Genomic DNA, 27,035 nt, shown 5'->3' on the forward strand with positions numbered 1-27,035 from the left:
TCTTCTACCCAGAACTGAACTTCTGTGTTTCCCCGCAACTGCGAACACAATACTTGGCTCATGAAAAGTCTCAGTAAATTCTGAAGCTGGTACCTGATTCTCTTCCCCCTATTCATCCCCCCTACACACACACCTACCCTCTCAGCCAAACCCCCCACTCCCACCCCACAGCGTCTCTGAGGAGCCCAGACTCCCCTCAACCAAGGCCTCAGCACCTCGGCCCTTCATCTCAGGAGCGAGTGGGGTTGCCGTGGTTTTTCCACACCCCCCTGACTCGAGCTCTCTTCTTCCCTTTCAAACGGGTCAGCTAGTAGTCAAAACCAGAGCCCTGTGGTCTGGGGGTGGTTTTGTGCTCAGGAGGGAGGCGAGGACCGTAGGGGAGCCTTGCGTGTTTGTCCCTCGCATTTTCCGGGGTGGCGGCGCCAGGGAACTCTTCACGAGGCTGCAGCACTCCAGGCTCCGGCTCGGGCCGTGCGTCTCGGCTCCTCCCTCCGGTGCCTGTCAGCCGCCGGGAGCTGGCAATCGGGCGCGTGGTCGGGGTTGGAGACGTCGGAGATTGGAGAGCACACTCTCCCCTCCACCCCCGCTCAGACTGAGCGTGTGCGGGAAGAACAATTGTGTGTGAGTGCGTGATTCGCTACACTTCGAGTGGCAGTTCTCAGCCAGAATGAGCGCCCCCCCCCACCCCGTGCGCAGCGCAGATACCCCCTCCCCCGCCCCGCAATTACTTCCAGTTCGCCTTTCGCCGCCAACTCCCAGCTCGCTTATGGTCCAGTTCTGCCCTCTTGGGGTCCCATTTCCTTCCACCCGGACCGCTGGGGGCAGAGAGAAGCCCTCCGTCTTCCCCGACGGGTCCGAGGTCCCAAGTTTCTAAGGAGCCAGGAGCACCGACTCTGGGGGGGGGGGGGGGCGGAGGGCGGGGAGACGAGGAAAGACGACTGTGACTTTGGGATTGGCCTGGCCTGCTGCATGTGGCCCCCAGCAGCAGCCGCCACCCCCGCCCCACAACTGCCGCCGCAGCCCCAGGGGAGCGCGAGGAGGAGCCGCTCCCCGACTTCGTGGCCCACAAAGGGGTGGGGGTCAGGGGCGGTCTCCCCCGCCGCGTGCGTTCCTGCCCTGAAGGCTCAGCCCGCTTTCAGGGCAGCCATTGCCATGGAGACCCCCGAGGCTATAAAGCCAGGTGTGCAGGCTTGCGGCGGCTCCCGCGCCGCTGAGCCCCCCAAGTAAGGAGCAAGCGCCCCGGCGCGGCCCGGCCCCCGCGAGCGGGGAGGAGGCGGAGGAGCGGCGCCAGCAGCTTGAGGAGCGGCGCGCCCCGCCAGGGCTGGAGGCAGGCGCGCTCGGCGGGCGCCACCGTCTCAGCAGGGGAGCGGGGGCTGCCTCGGGTGCGGGTGAGTGGCGCGGCTCCAAGCCACGAGGGACGGAGGGGCACCGGACACGCGGAAAACAGCGGGACAGACAGAAAGGGGCCGAGCTTTCGCTCTCGTAGTCTTGTAGCGGGCCAGGAGCGGAGCTCAGAGTAGCGAGCAACCTACACTTCCAGGCGGGAAGCTCAGGGAAGGAGCAGCGAGACGCCAGGCGTGCGGCTCAGGAGCGGCGGGGCAGCGGAAGCCGCGGGAGCAAAAGACTGGGAACATCAGGACCCTCGGCTGCAGCCGCCCACGCGCGGAGGGAGCCAAACCAGAGCACCAGCGGGGCCCAGAGGCCGGCGGGGCGCGGGAACAGGGGCGCCCCCGTGCGGAGCTGCTGGGCCGCCTGGGAGCGGCGGCCGGGGTCATGCTCAAGCCCAAGGACCTGTGCCCCCGAGCGGGTACGCGCACCTTCCTGGAGGCCATGCAGGCGGGCAAAGTGCACCTGGCCCGCTTTGTGCTGGATGCGCTGGACCGCAGCATCATCGACTGCCGCGCAGAGCAGGGCCGCACGCCGCTCATGGTGGCGGTGGGCCTGCCGGACCCCGCGCTGCGCGCGCGCTTTGTGCGGCTACTGCTGGAGCAGGGTGCAGCAGTGAACCTGCGGGACGAGCGCGGCCGCACGGCACTCAGCCTGGCTTGCGAGCGCGGCCACCTGGACGCCGTGCAGCTGTTGGTGCAGTTCAGCGGCGACCCGGAGGCGGCCGACTCGGCGGGCAATAGCCCAGTGATGTGGGCGGCGGCGTGCGGCCATGGGGCGGTGCTCGAGTTCTTGGTGCGCTCTTTCCGCCGCCTCGGCCTGCGCCTCGACCGCACCAACCGAGCGGGTCTCACCGCGCTGCAACTGGCCGCCGCCCGCGGCCACGGGACCTGCGTGCAAGCCCTCACCGGGCCCTGGGGCCGCGCAGCCGCCGCCGCCGCGGCCCGGGGCTCCAACTCCGACAGCCCCCCCGGCCGTCCGGCTCCCGCGCCCAGCCCCGAGCGTCGACGACCCAGTCCTCGCCGCTTACCTCGGCCTCTCCTGGCGCGCTTTGCGCGAGCGGCCGGCGGCCACGGTCACGGTGGCGAGGCAGGGTCAGGGGGCAAGGGCTCTGGCCGGCACCGAGCGCAGGGCAGCGACAGGCCCGAGCTGGGCCGGAGCATGAGCCTGGCGCTGGGTGCTGTAACCGAGGAGGAGGCGGCTCGTCTGCGGGCAGGAGCCCTGATGGCCCGACCACAGTCGCCCCAGTCTTCGGGGACCGGGAGGTGGCGTTCGCAGGAGGTGCTGGAGGGAGTGCCTCCGACCTTAGTGCAAGCCCCCATTGGCCTTAGCCCCCACCCGGAGGGCGGCCCGGGCTCTGGCCGTTTGGGTTTGCGCCGACGCTCCACAGCTCCAGACATCCCCAGCCTGGTCGGGGAGGCACCAGGGCCCGAGAGCGGCGCAGAGTTAGAGGCCAACGCTCTGCCCCATTCGGGGCCTGGGCCTCAGCCTTGGCAGGCAGGCACAGAGGCCATGGTGCTGCACTCTCAGCGGTAAACAGCGTCGAGGTTGAGCCCTGCTCCCCCTGCTCTTAATGTCTCGCCTCCACTGGGATTTCTCTCTTCCAGGTCCTTCATTTAACTGGCAGTTTCCCGGCCTGTGATCCAGAACCTGTCCCCCACTGCCAAGGCAAGACCTTTACCAACCCTCTCTCTGAAAAGAGCCCCTATTTTATTTCTTTTTTGTGCTTGTTGGTATTCCCTGCCTAGGTCTCTCGCCTTCCCTACAGCCTACCTTTCCTGTCCTGGAAGAGGAAGAGTAGAAGACTGGTTCCACATGCTACAGCCTTCCAGCCAGGAAGATGGACCCCCTACTCTGAGCCCTAAGGCTCAGTTCTGAGTCTTGCGGGACTGCTGCCTGGACACTTCCTCCTGGCCAGTCTCCCACACCCTAGTAGCCAGGCAGCAGAAGAGTTGACTTGTAGAACAAAGGCCTAGCCTCCCTCCTCTGCGTAGTGATAAGACAGTAATGCTGCGCGTGACCTAAGTCTCCCTTCCTCTTAAGTGTTGGAGAAGGAGAGCAAGGAGACTGGCCTCTGAGCCCTTCTGGACAGGAGGGCTGATTGTTAAGGAGTCTGAAGGTTACATTTTTCTGGGGAGAAACTTCTGCCTCGAGACAATGAGAGCATATTTGGGGGTGGCAGAGGCCCTGGTATTGAATGCTGGTTGTCTCCTGAAACAGCTCCTGGGTGATTCCAGCTCCCTGTGCCTCTGGCCGACCCAGGATTCAACTTCATTGATGATGGGGGGTCATTGCCCCACACTAACCCCTACCCAGCCCAGCTCCCAGCACCTGAGCCAGCCTGTACTTCAGCTCGGGGGCATTCGAGTTTTATCTTTGAGGTCGTGTCTCTCGTGACCCAGCCTTACTTCTGCTAACTGTTAGAGGCCTGAAATGAAAGGACTTGGCACTTCCCCGCCCCCACCACCTCCCAGCTCCCCCGTCCCGCATGTGGGTGCCATGTGGGTGCTCCCGCAGGGTGGAACGGTTGCGAAGGCTTGGCTTAATTGTATTTCTTCCAATCCTCAAAGAACTCGTGTTTTGAGTCTTTGTATATGAAGCAGAAAGCAGCGGGTCTGATCCGAGGCTTAAGAACCTGACAATGTCTCTTTAAATAGAAGCTCTGCGAGGGGGATAATTGACTGAAGTGTTTGCCACGTTGAACGGCGGCGCGAGGGAGTCGGGAAGCCCACACGAGCCGCAGGTCCGGGTTTAAATTACATCAAACTCTGGCGAGAGCTGGAAGGGGGCTGTTAAAGGGCTCCTGCTTCTCGCTGGGCTGTTAATGGAGGGCAGGGCGGATGGTGGATGCTGGAGGTCGAGACCAAGGACCCCTGCCTCTGCCCCAGCGCGTGGGACGCAGGCCGGGCAAAGCTTCATTACTGGGCAGATTAGTGAGTCAGTGGCAACCGTGGAGAGGTGGTTAAAAGCCCTTTTCCGGCGTGGTCCTTCCTCGCCTCCCCTCCCCTGCCTCCTCTTTGTGCTGGCCTAAGAGGGGGATTCTAGGAGGTCGGGTGAACGCGTGCCCTAGGACCCTGCGGAAACCCTAGCACAGGTACCTGTGCGCCCAGCCCGCGGGATGGCTGCGCTTGGGGGCTTTTTTTGTGAACCCCGAAGGTTGAGCGTGCAGCGCCTCACCCGTCTGAGGTGGGGGCTTTTCAAGGCGTCGATCTAAAACGCCTTTGCAGAACGAAAGGTTTCTCACCATAACTCTAAGGGGACTGCCCAGAGAGAATGATCTCTGCTGAGAAGTTGGGGCAGGGTCGGGGGCGGGTGAGTGGGCGTTGTATAGATGTCAGACCCCTTCCCAATCCTTCTGCCCCTCAAAAGTCAGCCACCCCACCCCACCCCACCCCACCCCACCCCGCACTGGACGTGATCTCTGGTGCCCCCTGGTGGCAGCGCTGCGCCTACCTCGCGGCGCCCTGGCTCGGGGTTCAGACTTTTTCTGGTTTCACTTGGGATTACGGCAATGTACTTCTCCCTCCGTGTGCATTTACCCATGCACTCCCCTTACTCTTGTAGTATATTAAATCCGGATACTTGAAGCCATTTCCCAGCAGTGGAGTGAGGGACAGTAAACAAAAAACCCGGATTTGGAGTAGCAGAAGCCCAGACCCTTCTTCACTAAGGACCCCAAGATCTTCCAAATTAAGGCTCCCAAGTCCAGAGAGTTCCTGCTCTCTTCTGAAAAACAGGGGCTTCCAACCCCTTCTTTATAATTTCTGAACCTTGGGACCTGCATTGTTTTCTTCTGATGAGATTTGCTTTCGTTTTGGGGGTGTATTGCCCTCCTCTCATTCCTTTCTCCCCAGACATCTGCCTCTCCTTAGTCCCACTGTCTGGGTGGTGGGTGAAGGATACAGAAGCACCTGAAAAGCCAGGTGGAGAGGATCTGGGGTGGGGTGGGATGGGGGATAACTGGACATCCCAAGCACAAACTCTTGCCCCCCCGCCCCCCACTCCGGCCGATCCCTGCTTGTTCACTTATTCCCTTTCTGACTGTGTTTAATTTCCACAGTGTTTTTAATGGTGTAAGAATACAAGTATTTTGACTTCTTCAAAACACTGTAAGGTCTGGGGTGAACATTAGGTTGATGGTGCTGTCATCTTTCAAATGTTGCTGACCTGTGGCTTTCTGGTTGAATGTCACCCTGGGCCTTCCTTATTGAGTAAACAATCATGAGGGCTCCTCTCCATGGAGGTGCCAAGGGCTTGGTGGTTGAAAGCATTGTTTCTAAAAGACCACAGCAGATCTTTCCTGTCTGCAATGAACTGTGTGTGACTTTCTGTTCTTGCAGATTACTTACTAGTCCCAGCTCTGTGCAAAACTTCTACATCTCAGCACATTTTGCTCTCCTGCACTTCCTTCTCATTGTCAGCCCCCAGGCATTGAGGCTGGGGTCCTCTCTAGCTCGCTCACTTTAGAAGAGACCTTTCTAAACAGTTTTCTTTTCCAATCCTTGTTGCTTTCATCATTGTGAAGAGTCACACAGGCCACTGGAGCTCAGTACCCTAACATCAAACTCAGAACTAGGCTGCATGGGAGGCCAAATGACGTCCGCACACGCTTTTGGAATGACACTGGGCGGTGGAAGGACTATTAGAACTCAGAAGAATAGTTAATAAATCCAGTATTATTCAGTTGCAAGAACTGGCCTCTCTTTGCCTCGCCAACTGCTCCTGATTCTGGGCTCCCTATGGAGTGACAAGAGGGTGTGCTTGCTTCCTGTGAAGGTTCTGCCTTCTGTCAGCCTCCATCCCTGCCTGTTCCACCGTGCACTGTGGCCGCCTCCTGAAGGAAGGACTCAGGTACTGCTTCCAACTGAGCTGGTGGGACCAGGACCCTGAGACCAGGGCAGCTCTCCAGGTGGGGCTGGTGTGGGGAGCAGGAGAGGGGAGCAGGAGCAGGAGTCTGTGTGACTCCTGGATGCTAGGTAAGAGGTTTCAGTGAACCCTGGGGGTGGGGGTAGGATGAACTCTCAGGAAGGAAGTGCTGGAATCAGTGTCAAAGCTAGAAGCTTAAAGATCATGCCATCTACCTCCCCTACCTGCAGGACTAGGACCAAGGTGTATTGATTTCCAGTCACTGCACTGCTGCTCCACAACCCCTCAGTTCTGAGAACAGAAACGCAGACTGCTTTCTCCCTGGAAGCAGTTCCAGGCCACTTTCTATGGACAGCTGGAGGAAAGCAGCCTCTGACTTTCCTTGGAGTGGGAAGCAAAAGGGAGCAGGGAGACGCCGGTGCAGAAAGTGGCCATCAGCTCCAGTGGCTGCCCGCAGAGCCCCTGTGGTACCAGCAAGCAGAGCGCATGGCCCTTGTTTTCCTGGCTGGGTTCTTCTCCCCTGGGAAGGACAGCTCTGTCCCTTTCTCAGTTCTTTCAGTCCCAAGGGCCTTTCGCTTCCCGTTTCCCTTCTTGTCCGCCCTCATGGGCCCACATGCCACCAGGGAGTTGGGTTTTCTGTGGACTGAGTGACCGCTGGGGAGCTCATATGGGAGGGGGCACACCAGACAGCTGCTTGAAGTGTCCAGCTTGAAGATAGCCTGGCTCCATTGTCAGAGACAACAGCCCAGAGGTTTTGAACACTCAGTTTAATTTAAAACAGGCACAAGTGCAAACAATTCACAAAAGTTTCTAGGGAAGATGCTTTTGTTTTTAAAACTCTGACCCTTAAAAAAGTCCTTGCAAGTTTTTTTTTTGGGGGGGGGCCCAAAGCAGGCCACTAGGGAGCAGAGGAATCTAAAAATATTATCTAGATAGGGTCCTGACACCTGGAGTTCTTCCCTGGATTCCCTGACTCACAACATCCCTGAAGGTGGGGAGGGAAGGGGGACAAAGAGACAGATGTCTGAAGAGGCAGCTAGGGCAGATGGTTTGCACAAAGGGGGTGTCCATTTTCTTGACAGGATGGAGCCCCAGGGGGTGGTTCATCTCCCTCAGACCAAGATTTTTGAAAATAATGGGTCCTTGATGACCTGGTTATTGAGACAAAGCTCACAGGCAAAACAAAGTTTGTTCCTTTACCATTCCCATCTCTGGCTCTCAGACTCCACAGTACAGGAGAAACCTGGAAATCTGCGAAGCCCCTGGGATGTGTCAGCTCTCTTCACTGTTCAGGTAGAAACATGGGACTTAGGAGGTGAGAAGCCAGGCCAAGAAAGCAGGTCCCTTCCTGGTAGAATTTAGTGGCAGAAAGGATGGGAAGCCTTACTGAAGTTGGTGACCTGTGAGTGACCTGAAGGGAGCCAGGCTGTCAGGGTGACTGTCCTCCACTTCACACACACACACACACACACACACACACACACACACACACACACACACACAATGTTCTCTCCATCCTGTAAAGTGAGATTATGTTTACCACCAACCGCATTCTTTCTCTTTTACCCAGACAAATGCCCTTCCTCCACCCCTGGCCAGAGAGCAGGCTGTTCACAGTTTGGAGCAGACTGTGCAGGGAGAGTGGTGTCAGTGCAGGTGGGTCGGGAAACAGGTGCAGGTTGGACCGTACCTTCAGGAAGTCAGACGTAAAGGAGGAAGACGGCTTCAGGCAATAGAAACCTTCCCTGTGGCCCTCTTGAGACCCCAGGGTTTAGAGCTGGAGCTGAGAACAGCAAGTATCCTGGCAAAGACAGGCAGTCTGCCCTCTCGGTGGCCTGGGATGCTAATGTACAACTACCTTTAAAAAACCGCAGCAGCTTTTTCTGCTGTGTTGGCCACGTGGCCAGGAGTGCGGGTCTCCACGTTTCTTAGAAATATCCCTGTGCAAATAACAGAGGGTCATTCTGTAGAAGGGGGTCTCCACCATCCCAAAGGCAACTGGGGACTCTCTTGGGAGGGAGAGAGACCGAGGGGCAGGTCCGGCCTGGCCCAGTGGGCTGAGGGACAGAAGGGTGTGGGTGGGTTTTCACATTCGATCTTTGGAGAGAATACTGAGAGAATGAGGCAGGCAGGCCCCGCCGGCAGGCTGGCTGCCCAGTGTCCCCGGGCTCAGCAGGTGGAGGTCTGCTTGCGGTAGAGCTGGATCAGGGGCACCAGGCACTCGGGCAGCCCTGTCTGCAGCAGGAAAGGGTGGTCCAGGAGCTCCTGAGCCGTGGCTCTCTCCTGGGGGTCCCGCACCAGCATCCGTTCCAGGAAGTCTCGAAGCACTGGGGAGACCTGTGGAGACAGGGCATCGGTGAGAGGAAGCCACAGCATGGGGTGGCTTCGGGGTTACTTGTCTGCCTGGCCTCACCATCATTTGAAAGTCTTGAATTCTCTCGTTTCTTACTTCCTGGTAGTAGCTCCCAGGCTCAGTACCTTCTGGATTATGGGATAGGTAAAGAAAATTGGCATTGGTCCAGGAAAAGTAGCTAGATCACCTCTAGGGGGTGCTACTGAGCAGTGGAATTAAGAAGCCTGGTGTCCTGGGAAGCTGGGCTCCAAATATAGCCCATTCCTCACCCTGCTTCTCAGGGCTCTCAGCCTTCAGGTTCTGTGGCTCTGTGGGAGAAGCATGGGATTCATATTAGTGATCCAGTCCTGGGTCTATCCCTGATCTTGGGAAAGTTGCAATTTTCTCTAGACCTCAGTTTTCTCATCTGCCCAATGGACTAATGATAAAATGTGCTTGCCATGTCTTTAGTGAAGATAAGAAAGAGGTCAGGGATGAAGTGTTTGGAAGAAAAGAAAAAAACAAAGTGGGACCTGAAAAGGAAGATTTCTTTATTGCTCTAAGCCTTAGAGTCTAAGTCAGGGGCTTATCTTAGTTCATTCTGTGCCAATATCTTGGGATTAAGCTAAATCTTGGGCTGTTACAGAAGGCTACCTCCTCTGGGGAATTAGTCAATTGGAAATCTCCCCTATATGTTAATCTTGGGGCTGGTGGTGCAGGCTCCAAGGACCAGTTGTCTCGGAAGGTGTCTTCCTGTCTGTTCTCCCATCCAGCTGTGGTGGGGCCACAGAACTATTATTCAGGGACTGGGCTTCACCCCTCTGGGACATTTCTCGCTCTGGCCACGAGATGGCAGTGCCATTTTGCTGCCCTGTACTGACCTGCCCACCAGCAAGGAGTGTCCACTGGTAAAGGCCTGTGAGTTTGGGTGGATTTGACAGAAAAGGGTTAAACACACACGCACCACCTTTAAGGGAAAACCTGTGGTTCAGATGTGGTCAGGATGTGCACCAATGAAGGACAAGGCAATTTGCTATGACAGACTCGGAACACTGTGCCTTGGTATGGCTCCCCTGCCAGGTGGGGTAGAGGGGTTCCTGCTCAACTAGCTTCTCTAGATTCCTGGAAGGCTTGCTTTCCATTTTCTCAGGCTCTTGTCATTTGCCTGCAGGCAGAAACTTGTCTGAGTGACCACAGAGGCTTGTGTACAGATGTGGCTCCACACCCAGGTGCAGGTTTTGTGCAGAGAAAGAAGAGCCTTTTCTGGGAGCCTCTGGCTTCTGTGGAAGGGAGAAGCTTGGCCTGGGAGCCCAGGCTCTGGTCCTCCAAGCCTCAGGAAGAATGGGGTCAGCAAGGGCACACCCTGTGCACTGACTGACCTTGTGAGAGTTTTTCAGCCTGGGTGGGGGGCTGTCCCGGAGCCTCTTCATGGCTTGCACTGGGGAGTCGCTGAAGTAGGGTGGCTCCCCGTCCACCATCTCAATCACCATGATGCCCAGAGACCAGATATCCACCTGCAGGAAGAGAATGTCCCTGATTCCACTGACCAGAGCTGACCCTTCAGTAGCAGTGTACCGCGGGGGGATGGGAGCAGCTGGCCCCAGCTTTCTTCGGTGAGCTGGCATCCTTCCTGGCCACCTGCCTCGTGGTCAGTTCCTTTCTGCATGAGTGCCCACTGACTGCAGGGACATAGCTGTCAGCCATTCTCTGAGAATGGCCATCACACATGAGGAAGCCCGGCCATACCCCACCTTGCCCTTGAGCTGCCGTCGGAGCATTTTCGAGAAGCAAAGTCACAAGTGAGAGCAGACCCATCTAAGAGCGGGCAGGGTGTGATGGGCAGTGGGGTAGGGTACTGACTAAGTAGGAATCTGAAAACTAGGGCTATTTTGGGGAGTGGGGGCAGGTCTTTGCAAGGGCCACAAGAGCTATTTGTTCCCAAGCTGCTTCTGGGAGGACTGGGGATGGAAGGACCAGTTACCTCAGTCGCGTACAGAGACCTGGAGATCACTTCAGGAGCCATCCAGTAAGGGGTGCCTACCAGGGACTTCCTCTTAGGGACGTCTTTGCTGATCTGAGCACAGAATCCGAAGTCAGAGAGTTTCACCTGCGGTTGAGGTGAGAGGGGGAAAAACGGGAGTGAGTGGTGGAGCAGGAGCCGAGCTGGGAATATGGAAGCAGGGGGTGGGACGCGGGTGTACCAGGGAGGGAGGGGCCTACCCTGCCATCCAGGGTCAGGAGGATGGAGTCACTCTTGATGTCCCGGTGGATGACACCTTGGGCATGCAGGTAAGCCAGGGCCTGCAGCACGGCCTCACACACAGTGGCGATCTGCTCCTCATTCAGCCTGGACAGGGAAGGCCACAGGCAGAAGAGAATGTTAGCTTTGGCGGGGCTGCGGGGCAGCTGGCTGCCAGATTAGGTGCCCCTGGTTCCAGGCCCCACAGCTCCTAGGCAATATGTGTGGGGGTCCAGTCAGGCCAGGGCCCTGGTGGAAATGGGCCTGGACTTAGGCTGGAGACATTCTGGTGTTCCCCAAACCACTCTCCTGAACGCCATGAGTCTGTTAACCCCAACAGACGGGAGGTGCTCACAATGACGTGACAGGCACCCCAGTGTCCTTGGCCTGAGGCTGCACAATACTCCTTCCAAGACAGTGGGGGGGCAGCCGGCCCTCCCACTGCCCGGCCCTCGCAGCTGCCCACCTGACTTGGGAGACGATGTCCGTGAGGGCGCCGCCCTGCAGGAACTCCATAAGCACCCACAGCTCCTCGCCCACCAGGTAGCTCTTGTACATCTCCACCACGTTGAGGTGCTGGTAGTCTCGCATGATCACCACCTGGGGGGGACAGGTGGGGGTGCCTGAGTGCCAGGCACAGTCCCCACTGCCCCCGCTCCCAGATGTTCATCCCAAGCGCCCCGCCACATCCTGCCCTCTCCTCCCACCTCATTAAAGAGCAGCTCCCTGCGCTGCTGCTTCCTGAGGTCCATCATCTTGACGGCCACCTGGCGGCCTGAATGCTTCTCCCGGGCCAGGCAGACGATGCCCGTGGAGCCCTCGCCGATCTTCACGTAGCTGTCCAGCAGCATCCGGGGGTCACCCTGGTCCACCACCATCCTGAGCGCAGCCTTGAACTGCTCGTGTGTCACAACACCCGTGTCCTCGCCAGCCAGGGCACCCTTGGCCACCGTGGGGTCCTGGGGCAGGTACAAGTTGCTGGTGCTGATCTGGGCTTGCCTGGTGCGTGGGGAGCCCGCGGGGGAAGACCGGCCTGGGGGTGGGCCGGCAGCTTGGGCTATGCGGAGGGACTTCTGGGGGCTGCTGGTATCCGAGGTGGTCAGAGGGCTGAAGGTCCCCATGGGCTGGTCTGAGGGCAAGGACTGGGCCTTGGCCACCAGGCTTTGGGTGGGTTCTTTCTGCAGCGGTCGAAAAGAGGAGGTGGGCTGCAGGGAGGGAAAAAGAAACAGAAAGGGGTTTGACTGTGGGAGCGTTTGCTGTGACCTTTCCAGAAGCAGGGGTTGACCTCTGGACAGGGGCAGGTCTAGAGGGTGTCAGACCAAATAGGGTAGGTGCTACAGGCAAGGATTTTCAAACGGAGCAGAAGCCAAAGCTTGGTCCTGCCTGGCAACCCAGCCCCCAGCATTCCCAGGTGAGCAGTCCAACAGCAGCTCTTTACATCCATTCTGCCACTCCTGGGAAGCTGAAGAAAGCAGAGTCCCTGGGGTGTCCTCTGCCGGGTATTTCTTCCTGGGTAATTGACAGCCAGACCCCTGGGAGGCCATCCAGAGGCCGACTTCCTTCTGTGCTGCTGGGCTGTGCGGGGAATCTGGGTCAGAGGCATTCTTCATTCCCAGGGCGCTCCCACCCAAGGGGCCATGTGGGTGGAAGAGGCCCTGGGTGGTGGGGTGGGGGTGTGGACAGCAGGGCAGCTGTGACTGGCTCCCAGCACAGGGCAGGGAAGCCAAGCATGGGCTCTGATAACCCCACTTGTGCCAGACAGCAGGGAGTCTGCGTGTCTATGCTGTGAGAGTGTGTCCCTAACAGAGGACCATAGAGCCGTGTTACCATCTGAGTGTTCTCAGGTATGCTTCCTGGGCTAGAGATCTGGAATCAGGAGGGCAGGTCTAGCCAAACCCAAGCCCTGGGGCCAGGGGTGGGGAGGTTTCCTAGGGGCTCCACAGAGCAGCCTCTCTACCTGCTCCCAAGCATGAAACTCCTGGCTGATAACCCCCACATGGAAGGGAAGGCAGGGGCCTATCTCTATGGCCTCTGGTGGGACAGGAGGGGAAGTGGAATTGAGTGGCAGACTGGGCCTCAGTGAGCCCAAGCCCCAGCCCTGGAAGCCTCTGAGGTTCCTTGCCTTTCAGGTCCTAAGCCCTCCTGGCAGCCCAGCAGGAAAGGGTCCCATTCTTGGGGTCTCTCCAAGGAGCTGGTGATGTGCAATATGACTCTTCCCAGGCATTATATGATTTTAAAAGGGGCACCCCAGAAAGGGCCAAAGTTACCTAACGAGGGACACTTGAGGAGCTGCAGAGAACTTCTTGGAACGTCTCAGAACCCATCATGTAGCAGCTGCCTAGGTGCCCAGTGGGTCCTGGTCCAGGTCCCCAGAGCTCCATTGACCTCCAGGAAATCTCAGGCCCTCAGCTTGGGCTGAGGGACCCCGAGTCTGGGCCTTCGGTCCTACCACATTCAGCAGAGCCTTGTCAACCTCTTCAGCACCCTCTCCCCAGGCTTCGGAGCGCTCACACCACCCCACTCAGCCCCTGGTCTTGCCTAGGGGTGAGCATGTGTGCGAGGGCCCCTGCTGGCAGAGAGCCAAGTTGTGGCAGAGTGTGCTTGGGTTCAGCCTACACAGTGAAGGAGCCAGGAGAACCTCCCAGCACCCATTGTGACTACTCCATCCTGCCCACTGAGCACATCTGGGTAGTAAATAGATCTTCCCACGTCTTTGCCAGCACCTGGCCCGCACCCACCTTTCCCCACTCTGTGTGGTTGGAGCAGTGAGACCTCTGGACTGGGGGTCACGACCTAGGTTTCATTACTACACTGCTCTGACCAGCGATGAGTCTTAGGCACCTCACCCTCTCTGAGCCCCGGTCTCCTCTATAAATGCACAGTGATCTGGGGAGCTGGATAAAATGCAGATTTCTGCCTCGGTAGGTTCCCTAGAGCAGTGACCCTGCATTTTAATGAGGCCCCTGGGCTCTGATGTAGGAGGACTGTGGGACACACTTGGGGCAGCTTTGGACAAATGGGGGTCTGTGATTCCATGGCCTCAGGGAGACTGTGGGAGGACTGGGATAGGAGTGGAGGGGGCAGGGCCACTGCTGAGGCTGTGAGGCCATGTCCCAGGAGCAGATGGTTCACAAGACTTCAGCCTGCATGGCTCACTACATCACAGGATCACCAATCACGAGGTAGCCCCTGAGGCCCTGTAGAAAGGCTGTCTGCTGGCCTGTGAGGTATGGTTCACAGAAAACATGCTCTCTGAGCATCTGGGTGGGGCTGGACAGAGTTTGGAGGGCCTACAAACAACTACAGCTGCTCTCTCTACCTGGATTTCTAAGGAAGGCTGTAAAATGATTCCCTTCACCTTCTGGCCTCTTGGTCTCCCACACAGGCTATCTCTGCTCTGTGGTTGAGTGGGTGCTGTCAGTCGGCCGGGGCGGGGTGGGAGGGTGGGGTGAGGGGGTGGGAGGGGAGTGGGCGTGGTAAGGACAAGCCCTGTGGAGGGGCCTAGGAGGGGATTTGCTCCCCCGCCGCTCTCAAGGCCCCTGTGGAGACACTGCTGCAGGTGCTGGCTGAACTCAGGCACCAACGGTGCAGGGGTAGATGGGTGGATGATACAGTAGGGATCCAGCTGAGAGCCCAGCTCCAGTGTGGCCTGGAACATGGGATAGGGGGTGGTAGGGACCCAGCACCTGGACTCAGTCTTCACCTCAGCAGCATCTGGTCCCTTTGTTGGCCTCGCTGCCTGTCTCCACAAGAAGGGAGTTTCTACTTAATGTCACCACAAGAAAAAATCAGAGGAAACCTATTAAGCCACACCAAGAAAGAGAAAGGGGGACAAAAGATGGAATTCACTGTTGTGGGCTCTAGAGTTCCTGGTGTGATAGAGACGTCTCCTTGGGCGGGAAGCCACCAGAAGAGTCATGAGTAGAGTTACAATGATGCCTCATTTTCCCTTCCCCGGCTATGCTGACAGGGCCAGGCTCTCCAGCCGTGGGCTTAGGGGCTGTACTGTAAGTGCCTCAGAGGCAAAGGCCATGTCATAATATTTTAAAAATAATAAAGCCATTTATTGGGGGTATACCACTCTGACAAGGCCCTTAAATGCATTTCTAATTTAATTCTCACAACCTTGGGGCTTGTTTTATTATCCTATGGGTACTATTATTATCTGTATTTGTAGACAAGAAACAGGCTCAGAAAGGTTAAGTAACTTGCCCAGCGTCACTAGGTAGTAAGGAGCAAGGCCAATGTTGGCCCTGGTCAGCATAACTCCCTACCCCTATGCTGTGGTCCTACGGGAGGTACCTGGAATTTAACAGAGTACAGGGTACACAGTAGGTGTTTAACCAAGGCTTGCTGATTCTCGAGGTCTTCTGATTTGGCCTTTCTGCCTCTAAGTGGAACCACTCCTAAATCCCCCAAGTTCCTGTCTTAACTCTTTGGCCTCCAGCCCCCACTCAGGGTTGAGGTCTTTTGCTGTTTAGCCAAAGTGAGTGACTGCAGGCCAAGCTCCCTGGGGCTGGGTACAAAAGCCCTAGAGCCACAGACCCTCCTGGAGCCTCTTCCGGCTGGAGGTGACAATTGGTGGCTTGACCTCCTAGGGCACCAGTGCATGGACAGCTGCTGTGAGCTTCCTGAGCCAGCCCCTGGGATGTGCTGAGGTGCGGAAGGCTGGCTGCTGGTTTGGTCTGGTGGTTCCTGGGGCTGTAGGGGTGGAGTAGGAAGCCGGATGCAGTGGTTCTCAACTGGGGCTGATTTTATCCCCCAAGGGACATTTGGCAATGTCTGGGGGGATTTTTGGTTATCCCGTCTGAGAGGTGCTACCAGCATCTAGTGGGTAGAAGCCAGAGATGCTGTTAAATATCCTACGATGCACAGGAAAGCCCCTACAGCAAAGGATCATCTGCTCCAAATGTCAATAGTGAAGGGGTTGAGAAGCTATGGCCCAGAGCAGCTCAGAGGAAGTCTCAGCCCTGCCTTTTAGAGGCCTGGCTTGAAAATATTTATTTAGAAATACATGCCCAAGGTGCCTGGAAGGAAACTACTCCCCTGGATCTGGAACTGTGGCATCTCCAAGCTGCAGATGACTACCACCTGCCTCTGGTGCAGGGGACAGCCCCACACATGCAGCAGTGGTGGCCTATGGGAGATCCTTGGTAAAGTATGTAGGATGGACGGGCCGACAGAGGCTGGGTGGACAGCCTGATCCCTGCTGTGGGGTGCTGGCAGGAGCTCAGAAACATGCATGTCAGTGCCCAGCCCAGGGCTGACACCCCCTTTTCCCAAACCCCCGAAGCCCTGCCACAGGACTCCTGAGAGGCCAGAGAGCAATCAAGTACCAGTTCTCACCTCTTGGGCAGCGTGAACTGTCCTGCTCCCACCTTGGTTTTCAAGGAAGTGTCTCCCCAGGGGATGGCCTTCCAGAGACCTCTCAGCTCACAGACATGTTCTTCATATGGATACATCAAGCCACATCTCATTTGTTCTACCCCTAAACCCGCACCCCACATGGAAGCCCAGCCCACATCCTTCATTCCAGTGAGCACACAAAGCCCAGAACCTTCCCTGGATGCCTTGGGCTGGCAGTGACTTGCAAAGGTTAAGGGTCCAGGCCACTCCCCAAGCTGGAACCACACTCATGTACCACCAACATGGGAGGAGCCAGGCTTGCTCTGAAAGCCCTCCAGGGAGGGGAGGTCTGACTTTTTTAGGTCTGACTCCCCACCCTCGGTGCTGCAATGTGAGCTCATTTCCACTGGCCCCTCAAGAAGGAGCTAGAGATGCCAGAAACCTTTAGGAGCAAGAGGCCTGAACCCGAGGGCCCTCTCACCGTTTCCTTCCCTGACTCATTCGAGACACCTGGGACTCGTCCTACCCTCTCTGAGTACATCCTGTTATTCTGCCTAATGAGAAAGGCTGGTGCTGTCACTACGGCCAGGACATCTAAGGGCAAGAACAGTCTCCTCTGCCTGTCAAGAAATGTCGCCGTTAGGGTTCCCTTCACTGTTTCCTATTTCACAGGAAAAACATGTGGATTTAAGGCTGTCACACATGCCAAAAGTCAGCTCTCCTGCTGCTCCCCGGCCCAGGCACGCTTATTGCTCTAGCTTCTCACAGGGCACATGGACTCCAAATAAATCATTAGAGAACATTCAAACGGCCACTAAAGGAAAAGGGGAGGAAGGAAAGCATTCTCACCGGAGAAGGGGTTAAACCTGAACATTCCTGATGCCTTAGGGAGAAGCAGTCTGGACAGGGAACCTCAGCAGGACCTGAGGAGAGCACTGGGGCAAGCAGGGGGCGGAGGCGGAAAGAAGCTGACAAGAGGGAGGCAGAGACCCTGCCCCTGTCCAGCACCAGAGCACCTGGCTCTGGGTGCTGGGGGCGGGGAAAAGTCTGGGTTTATGGTTAGAGATGTTTGCCTGCCAGTGTGGCCCATCTAGACACACCGCAGAGGGCAAGAATGTAAACTGGGATGTACCAAAGGCCCTTCTGAGGCCCCCACCCCACCCCAGAAAATGAGTCAGCCTGAACCGGACTCACCTGTGCTAAGGTTTGGACGACCAGGGCTTACTTGGTTCAGGGTAGAATCCTCAGCTGAGGCTGAGCTGGCTTCTTGATCACTGTGTTCCCTTGTGCCCTCCCTAGCCTGACCCCGTAAGTGGGGAAGGCCAGGCTCCTGGGCTCTGCTGACGGGGCCCATCCCAACCTACCTTGCTCTGAGAGGGAGGGCCTGGCTTGCTGCTGCTCACAGGGGCTGTGGCAGGAGTAGACAGGAACATGCTTCGGAACAGCCTGCGCTTAAGGCTGCTCTCCTGGGTCTTAGGGCTGGGGCTGCCCTCCCCGCCTGGCCTGCCAGTCGCCGAGCCCACCAGGCAGGACTGTGGCCGGGCCTCCTCAGAACCATGTCTGGCAACCTTGGTCCCACGCCTACCAGTGGCTGCGGGGGGTGAGGCGCCGGGTGGGGAGCTCTGTAGGCAGGCACCCAACTGCAGGCAGCGCTGTGTGGCACCCTGGAACTCGGTGGGGCCTAGCGACTGTGCCTTGGTGGCCAGCCCGTTGGGTAGGACTCTTGGGCTCTGTGGCTCTGGCCACGGCATCTGCCTGCGGCCTGCTGGTGTACCCCCGTTGCAGCTGAGGTAGAGGCCATGGGGGTCAGTGCGCTCAGACTGGGGGCTCTGCAGGTACATGTCCGGGTCAGTGGCCCAGTGTTCATCCCCCAGCAGCCCTAGGGACTGTGCCCGCCGCCGGCTGGTGGGGCTGCGGCCACGCAGGGTGTTGGAGCTGATGACCGACAACTTCTGGATGTCGTTGAGCAGCCCTGATATGTAGCCGTCCATGGGCACTGAGCTGCCCCGCACCACTGTCTGTAGGGGAGGGAAAAGAGTGTGGGTGAGCAGCCAGTTCATGGCAGGGAGGGGTGGTTCTGGACCAGATCAGACAGCCTTCCCAGGGGCCTTCGGGAGAAACACCTGAGGATCTCGCTTGCTGTGTCATCTAGCTGTTTCTTAATTTTTCAGTCACTCACCAGGGTCCACAGCAGGTTGGGCCTATGTGGGGGCAGAAATACAGGGAGAAGGCCTATTGTCATGGGGCTCACAGTCCAGCAGGGCAGACAGGGAGTCAGCACGCCAAGTGGTGTGGGCATCTGAGCTTCAGGAGCCGAGGGGGCACAGAGGTAGGGTCCAGACCCTGCCTGGGGTCTGCTGTCATTCTCTAGCTCTATCTGTGGCCTTGTGGGAGACACACAGAGCTTCTTGAGGAGGCAGTGGCCAGTCTAGGGCTCTCCTCCACATTAACTGGCTTTGTGGCCTCCAAACCCTGGCAGGGCCCCTGACCCCAGCCCCTACCACGCTCTTGCCCTTCTTGACCCACACAACTAAATCCCCCTGGTCTGGGAGCCCCAGCCCCAGAGGGGCTGCGGGTCCAAATATTGCCTGGGATACACTTAATACTGAAAGATTATTCGTTGTTATCTGAAATTCAAATTTTGCTGGGCATCCTGTATTTCTCTTTGCTAAATCGGGCAACCCTACCAACCTGCATGCAGAGAGGGACGCCCCAGGCTCCCCCTCCCTGGAAATTCAATCCTCATCCAGGGTGAGGCTGATTAGCAGGGAACGCAAACAGCTAGCTAATCGATAGCTGGTAATTAGGTGGTTCCTCCAGGTGCCTTTGTGGTTTTGCCAGGCACGGGCTTCTGTGGACTGGGAGAGGCCAGACTCTGCAGGACCATCCCTGCTGCCGCCTCCCTTACCTTCATGGGCTGGAGCTGCACCCGAGTAATTCGAGAAGGGTCCACCACAGGCTTGGGTCGCCGAAGTGTGTCCAGGATGTTCTGCCATTGTGGTGGGAGGCCCACAAACTTGCCTTCTTTGGGATCAAAGGAGGTGTGGACACGGTGCTGGAAGTTCTGTGGGGCTGAGATCTCAGGGCGTTTCTTCTTTTTCTTTCGGAACATGGTGCCTGTGTGGGTAGGGTCAGGCTGAGCTCCAGCGAGGGGCTTCATGGGAGCCTGGTCCAGGGAAGCATAGGTGGGTGCTACCCCCACCCCCACCCCTCTCTCAGTGCTCCCTCCCCCAGCCCAGGGCTTCCCTCACCTCTCAGCCCTACTTCCTCAGGGAAATGGCCAGCTCCCAGCAAAGCAGTCCCAGAAACAACAAAAGTGCCAGAAATAAGCCAACACAGACTACAAACAAGGGAAAGAGGTGTCTGTCTCTCTGCCTGTCTGTGCCAAGTCTCCTGCCGAGCAGGCAGACTCTGGGGGTGTGTTTTTCTAAGATCCAAAGCCCATTACAAATATCATTCCACTGTCAAATGATTTAAAGAGGGGAAAGAGGGAAGAAAGCAGGTAAATGCATTTTATGAAACATGTACGTACAACCTTGACTCTTAAACCAGGTAAGAATAGTACAAGAAAAAGAAAAGCTGAACCAATCTCACCTGTGAATAAAAAGGAAAATCCTAAACAAACTAGTAAGTCGAATCTGACAGCACGTTAAAGTTTTTTGTTTTTTCTTTCAGATCACATTCAACTCCTGTTTGTCCCAGGATGGTTCAACCACAGAATCCCTGTTTATGTGATAAATAACATTCATAAAAAAACCAACGTGTTATCCAGTCTGGGACCACGTATCATAGGATCAGGGACCCCAAAAGGGCCCTCTTGGTCACCAAGTGCTTGGCCCTCATTCCAGAAAGGTCCTGAGTCAAGGGCACGGCTGGTGTGGGTGAGGACAACTGTACTAGGGGTAGGTCTCCCCAGGGAAGAAAGCACTCCCCCCCCCCCCCCCCCCCGGGCTTGGACCTTTCCCCTTGAGTCTCAGGACTCTGTGCAAAACATCACTTGTAGCCAAACTTCCATTCTTCTCCTTGCTAATCTGGGCTTTGCCTAAGGCCCTGTGAGCAATGTCAACAGCTACCAGGGACATGGGCACTCAGACTTGAGATGGGGAGCCTAGAAGCCCAGGGTATAGTGATGACCCCAGCCTGCCTTCAGGGAGACTGGGCAGGATGGCTCATTTGAATACTTTTGTATCTGAAGTGGCTCAAAACAGCTCAATGTGGGGTTTTGGGGTTGTTTTTGTTTTAATTTTTTCTTTATTGGGGCCAAGTACACTGAATGGGCTCTAATGTCACCTGGAAAGTCCACTTCTAAGTTTCAAGAAACAGACATGTTTGTTTCTTGAAATGAATGCTTGGATCACTCATCTATCCAGAGATTTGGTGTTGTGCTTCTGACCATTTTCTCTCTTCCCCTAGCTCTCTTTTTTGGTATTGTTTGGTTTTGTTTTTGTTAGCAGTAAACATAAGTTCTTGTATATAAAACAAACAACCCCTCCCCCCAAAGATTTGGGATACAGAGCCGTGGCATTCTCTTTTGGCTCCTGTTCCGGAAATAGCACTTTCCTAGTCACTTTAGCAGGCTCTGGAGGAGGTCACGGATCTGGGAGGCAGCTGGCACCCACTCAGAAAGGCAAGGAGGCTTGAATAGCCACAGCTTTCCCACGAGGAACTCACCACATGTGAGTTAATCTATGTCACACCTCTTGGAGTGTCAGCAACTTATGGGACCTTAATGTTGGGAGCTTACCTAATACTCCCTCTAGACAAAGCCACATGTGCGGGACCCCCAAGGACCAAGGCCTTTGGAATGAAATAGACCTGTTGAGTTGCAGGTGAATTGTAGGGAGTCTCCCACTAATTTGAGGAGGCTTTGAGCAAGCTATCCAAATGATTTGTGTCCCAGGGCTCTTCGTTTACAAAACAGGGTTAATAAAGGCTGCCTCGTGGGGGGGGGGGGGGGGGCGGGGGGCGGGGCTTCGGGAGGCTTAAGTGACCAGACATCCCAGTGAACAGGGGCTACTTCTTTTGCCATGTTACCTCTCTGTGAGTCTCTGTCTCTGAACTCAGGGCCCTGCAGATACTGGGATATGAGCAGATACAAATCCGGAAAAGATGTCCAATATCTTTCTTCACAGATTCATTGGTCAAAGGACCACACCTAATTTTGAGGGTCTGGGCACCTCATCACCTCTCCATTATATAGACACTTTGAGGTTTGGTAAAACATCCTCTTGCCCCTCAGCCTTTGGCCCCCAGAGTCTTTATTCAACAGTTCTGTCCTTACAGCCTCACAGACAGACCCTTTGTCCCTAGATTAGCTTCACTGATGGTTCCACCTTCCTGCCTCACTATGTGAACTTAAATGCAGATGTAGGGATGCACCCTAGAACTGAAGAAGAGCCAGCTAATACTTTTATCCCCAGAACATCCCTCTCCCCAGTTCCGCAGCCCCACCTGAGTGCATTCTGTAGGAATGCACAAGGACAGCATCTTTAGCAAATAGTAAATGGCTCTAGTATCCCCCTCCTGGGTCCCCTCCTGGGAACAAATTTTTCCCAGGGGCAGCAGGAAAGGCTGGAGGAAAAAGGACACCACAGAGTCCTAGGACCCAGAGTTGTGGTGGTGGGTGTGGGGAACAGCTGGAAGCAATGAACTGAACTCAGGATTTAGAGGAGGGGGGAAGAGAGTCAGAAATCAGAGCCAGGGGCACCTGGGTGGCTCAGTCAGTTACGCATCCAACTTCAGCTCAGGTCATGATCTCACAGTTCATGAGTTTGAGCCCTACATCAGGCTCACTGTTGTCAGCACAGAGCCCTCTTCAGATCCTCTGTCCCCCCACCCCACCTCTGTTTGCCCCTCCCCCCTCTTTGTCTCAAAAATAAAATAAACAGTTAAAAAAAGAAAGAAAGAAAATGGCTGTTGTAATCAGGCCATCATGTCCAAATAAAATAAAATAATCAAAGCCAATCACTGAGCTAGTGGGAAACCCCCACCTAAAGAGAGGCTGTTAAGACTCATCCCAAGTATGGTGAGACTAACACTATCTGGGACAACATGATTTGTTTACATAGAAAATCGAGAAAGGACTACATACAAACTGTTGGAATTAGGTGAATTTAAGGTCAATATAAAAAAATCAGTTGTATTTCTTCATACCAACAACAAACAAATAGAAAATAAAATTTTAAATGTGTACATGGGGTCAGCTCCATGTACATATAAAAAAAATTTTTTTTAATGTTTATTTTTGAGAGATAGTGCAAGCAGGGGAGGGGCACAGAGAGAGGGGGACAGAGCATCTGAAGCGGGCTTGGCACTGACAGCAGAGCCAACAGTGAGCCCAAGTCAGATGCTTAACTGACTGAGCTATCCAGGTGCCCTGGAAATAAAATTTTAAAGATTCTAGGGTACAATGGGAAATAGATATTTGATTTTAGTTTCCTGTTCCTGGCACACAACTCCCCAAACCCTTGGAATCCCAAATGGAAAGAATCTTTCAGCCCTGCCTCACCTCTGAGGAAGGAGAGGGGCTGGAGATTGAGTTACTCATCAATGGCCAATGATTTGATCAAGCATACCTGTGCAGTGAGGCCTCCATAAAAACCCTTAAATGACAGGAAGCAGGGAGCTTCCGTGTTGGCGCACCTGTCAAGGTTCTGGGAGGGTGAAGCACCAAGAGGGCGTGGAAGAAGCTCGGTCCTGCCCTATACCTGGCCCTATGTATCTCTTTCCTTTGGCTGTGCCTGGGTTGTATCTTTTTTAAGTTAAAAAAAAATTTTTTTTAATGTTTATTTGTTTTTAAGAGAGAGAGAGAGAGAGAGTGCAAGCAGGGGAGGGGCAGAGGGGAAACACAGAATCCAAAGCAGGCTCCAGGCTCTGAGCTGTCAGCAGAGAGCCCAACATGGGGCTCGAACACGTGACAGGGAGATCATGATCTGAGGTGAAGTCAGATACCTAACTGACTGAGCCACCCAGGCGCCCAAGGGTTTTATCTTTTATAAGAATGAGTAATAGTAAGTAAAGTGCCTCCCTGAGTTCCATGAGCCATTTTAGTAAATTATAGAACCTGAGAAGGGGCTCATGGGAACACTCAACTATAGCCAGTTGGTCAAGCCTGACCTGTGGCCCAAGACTCACAACTGGCATCTGCAGTGTGTGTGGGGGGAGGGGCAGGGGGGTTTGTGGGACTGAGCCTGTGGGGTCTGTGCGGACTCCAGGTAGTGTCAGAATTGAATTGAATTGTTGAATACCCAGTTGGTGTCCAAAAGTTGGAGAAATGGCCTCAGGAGGGGAAAAAAAAGCCTTGTCATTTGCTATCAGAAGCGTTACCATGGAAACAATCCCTCAGATACCATTTACCATTTTACATTAAAAATGTCAAATACCTAGGAATAAGTCTAATCAAATATGTGCAAGGTCCCTACATTGAGAAGTATAAAACATTATTAAAGATATTAAAGAATGTTCACAGACTGGAAGACTCATTGATACAAAGATACCAATTATTTCTGAATTAACTTACAAATTTGTTTCAATCACAGTCAACATCCCAACATATTTCTTTTGGTCGAAATTGACAAACTGATTACAAAATGTACAAGGAAACATAAGGGGGCATCTGGGTGGCTTAGTCAGTTGAGCGTCCAACTCTTGATTTTGACTCAGGTCATGATCCCAGCGTCCTGGGATTGAGCCCTGTGTCCAGCTCTGTACTGAGCATGGAGCCTGCTTAAGATTCTCTCCCTCCCTCTCTCTCTCTCTCTCTCACAGTGTCTCTCTCTCTCCCCCCACCACTTTCCCCCTCCCCAACTCACACAGTCTCTCTCTCTAAAAACAAACAAACAAACAAACAAACACAAGGAGAAAAACAGGCTTTGGGGCACCTGGGTGGCTCAGTCGTTTGGGAGTCCGACTCTTGATTTCAGCTCAGGTCATGATCTCACGGTTTGTGAGTTCGAGCCGTCAGGCTCTGTGATGACAGTGTGGAGCCTGCTTGGGATTCTCTTTCCTTTCTCTGCCCCTCTCCTTCTCATGCTCTCTCTCTCTCAAAAGAAATAAACTCTAAAAAAAAGCCAATTAAAAAAAAAAAACAACAATGTACAGAGAAACAAAGAATCAGGAATACTAAAGATAATCTTGAAGAACAAGGTTGAAGGATTACCCTACTATATATCAAGGATTTATTATAATAGTACAAAAATTGATATAGTGTGGAACTGGCACAAGGATTGACAAATAGCCCAATGGAACAGAAGAGAGAATCCAGAAATAGATCCAGTCATATAAGGTCACTTAATTTATGACAAAGGTGACATTGCAATATGGTAGAGAACAGATGATCTTTTCAATAAACGTAGCTGTAGCAATTAGATAGCCATATGGAAAAAAAATTAATTCATGTCATATCCTGAAATGAATCAGATCTAGATGTGAAAGGTAAAATAATAAGCTGGAGGCGGTGATGGGGGGACGGGAGAAGGGGAAACCCACAGACAGGCCATTGCCTGCCCCAGGTCCAGTGTGGGTGACTGCATGGGGTCCCAAGTTTGGTGGGCTCTCCTGGAGCCGCTGGTCTGCTGGGGCCAAAACCTTCACACCCATGGGTCCCATAGACAAACGGAACTACCAAGGTTTCCTTTGTCCAAAGCCTAATTCTTGATGGCAAAGGTTAGGAGTGGGGGATCCTTTCCGAGATCTCCTTCTAAAGAAAACAAAACATGTTTAAAGAGTGATCATGAGAACTGAGTTTCTAAGAGACGTACTCATCCACTCAAGTGTCCAATGTTGCCAGGTCACTGGGTGTGGAAACACCTGAGACAAAGACATCCTGCATCTCTCCGTAGGGCCTGTGTCCTTGGAGCACATCACCTGCCCAGACAGGGGCCTCGACTGGCCATTTCTAGATCTCCATTTTCTACCCCAGTTTCCTACCTTCTGACCCAAGACCAAGGGCCCAGGGGCTGAAGGAAGGTGGTTGCTGCCTCAACCATGAGGCCGCAGTGGTAAATCAGCCCATGCCAGCCTTTAAAGTTGCCATCCCAGTATCTCCACCTCTGTGCATCCACACTCCATTCACCCAGCAGAGGGGCTTTCCTCAAAGAAGATACTCCTGAGGAGGGAGGGGGAACAAGGGAGGAGGAGGATTCTTCCTCTGAGAGCCAGCCCCTGCCTTTCCTCCTGCCTAACCCAATGGAAACCCCCTGGACCTGACACTCTGAAGGGCAACTGGGCAGAAGCAGAGCACCAGCTCAGGCTCAGGGTGGCCTTTGCTGACCCAGCACCTCCTGTCTGACACCTCATCCCCCTACAGGGGAGGGAGAGGCTGAGGGTTCTTTTCTAGGCTGGGATCCATCCTCGTGATTGAGAAATGCTTTGAACTTTCCTCCTCTCCTCCTTCTTCTTTTTTAAACGTTTATTTATTTATTTAAGAGAGAGAGAGAGAGAGAGAGAGCACGCAAGCAAGTGCATGCGTGTATGAGCTGGGGAGGGGCAGAGAGAAAAGGAAACAGAGAATCCTAAGCAGGTTCCCCACTGTCAGCACAGAGTGTGATGAGGGGCTCAAACCCATGAACGGTGAGATCATGACCTGAGCCAAAATTAAGAGTTGGATGCTTAACTAACCGAGCTACCCAGGCACCCCTGGAACTCTCCTTTTCTGAATGTCCGCAGATATCACCTGCTGGCTGGCTGGCCCCTGACTGGACCCGAGGGGGATGCCCAGCACCAGGAGCAAAGAACCCTGCCCAAACCAGTTTGAGAAGGAAGCTCTCCAGGCACAGCTCCTGCTGAGGCTGTTTCCTCCAGCCAGACTCTGGCAGATGGGAAGCCTGTCAGTTCCTGGCAGAGGCTTTCTGGAGGAAATGCTGCCACACCCAGTAAACCCGAGGGTGGAGCTGGTGGGAGAGTTCAGGGAGCCACAGGCCCAGCGTCACTGACGGGTATGGTATGACTGTCGTGTCAGAGAAGCAGGAGCCAGAAAGGAAATGTGCTAGGCTCTTTCCAAGGATCAATTCACTTAATTCTCACTACAACCGGAGGGAGGTAGGAATTATCATTATTACCCACAACTCTAGATGAGGCTACATAACTCTAGAGAGGCTACATAACTTGCCCAACGGGATAAAATCAGGAAATAACTGAGTTGGGGTCTGAACCTACATTTGGTTCCAAAGCCCTTGCTCTGTCCACCATGCCTGACCTAAGGGAGTTGGGCTGTTTTAGTCTCTTTCCTGGGGGTGTCTATGAATAGGCATGGGGTCGAGCAGCCCGAGTAAACTCATGGGAGTATGGAGAAGGGGGGCAGCCAGGGCCAGCTCCCTCTATCAAGATTGCTAGGTTTTTTATCCTGGGCTGATCTGTGAGTCAGAAGCCAGAGGGGATTAGGGCCGTCCTGACTTGCAGGCTGACCCTTACTTCGTTTGGAACCAGGTTTTGGTTTTGCCCTACAAGGGGTGGGTAAAACGCTCCAAAGAGCTCATGGTGATGGCTGGTATATCAGGGCCTGGCATACATGAGAAGAGCTACAGAAGCAGCAGGAGTGTATTCTTTCCAGCACAGGGTCTCAGCCTAAAGCCAGGCAACCTGCAGGCTCGGCTCAAGGAGTGCTGGGCAGAGCTTTGTGGCTGATGCTACTGTTCCATGACTAGAAGGGGTTTGGGTGGTGGACCCCCCAGAGCCAGGCACTGTGGCTAGGCTGGTCTAGAGTCCACAGTGGGGACAAGCAGGACAGCTGCAGTGGGTGGGTGACCCTCACAAACTGCTTCTCTAAGACATCCATCTGCCAGCAGGGAGGGCCAGGCCCACCGAGCTGTTTCGCTAGTGGTGAGGGTGTGTCCAACACAGTCACCTTCCGCAGCCAGCTTTGAGTGG

General features: G+C 54.9%; 2 protein-coding genes across 9 annotated transcripts in view; one reads left to right on the top strand and one right to left on the bottom strand.

Moving 5' to 3' along the window:
- The first annotated feature begins 530 nt into the window (after nt 1–530).
- On the top strand, nt 531–6,221 carry ANKRD63 (ankyrin repeat domain 63). The gene has a single exon (XM_058738223.1). It carries the CDS (start codon nt 1,774–1,776, stop codon nt 2,920–2,922), a length of 1,149 nt encoding a protein of 382 aa, XP_058594206.1. The 5' UTR covers nt 531–1,773; the 3' UTR covers nt 2,923–6,221.
- Nucleotides 6,222–7,002: 781 nt separating this feature from the next.
- PAK6 (p21 (RAC1) activated kinase 6) overlaps nt 7,003–27,035 on the bottom strand; it is a 37,126-nt gene continuing 17,093 nt past the window's right edge. For 3 of the 8 annotated variants that reach the window (XM_058738221.1, XM_058738218.1, XM_058738222.1), the window contains 8 exons: nt 19,078–19,286; nt 17,534–18,187; nt 11,531–12,028; nt 11,290–11,423; nt 10,805–10,931; nt 10,566–10,691; nt 9,964–10,098; nt 7,003–8,589 (listed from right to left, as the gene is read on the bottom strand). In XM_058738221.1, the coding sequence (XP_058594204.1) occupies nt 8,422–8,589; nt 9,964–10,098; nt 10,566–10,691; nt 10,805–10,931; nt 11,290–11,423; nt 11,531–12,028; nt 17,534–18,187; nt 19,078–19,281 (2,046 nt within the window). In that variant the 5' untranslated portion in view covers nt 19,282–19,286 and the 3' untranslated portion in view covers nt 7,003–8,421. Of the gene's footprint in view, nt 8,590–9,963; nt 10,099–10,565; nt 10,692–10,804; nt 10,932–11,289; nt 11,424–11,530; nt 12,029–17,533; nt 18,188–19,077; nt 19,336–19,701; nt 19,893–24,049; nt 24,228–27,035 lie in introns of all 8 variants that reach the window. The other 5 variants (XM_058738214.1, XM_058738215.1, XM_058738219.1 and 2 more) reach the window with 4 other exon arrangements.

The sequence above is a fragment of the Neofelis nebulosa genome, chromosome 7, assembly GCF_028018385.1.
Source record: "Neofelis nebulosa isolate mNeoNeb1 chromosome 7, mNeoNeb1.pri, whole genome shotgun sequence".
Lineage (NCBI taxonomy): Eukaryota > Metazoa > Chordata > Mammalia > Carnivora > Felidae > Neofelis > Neofelis nebulosa.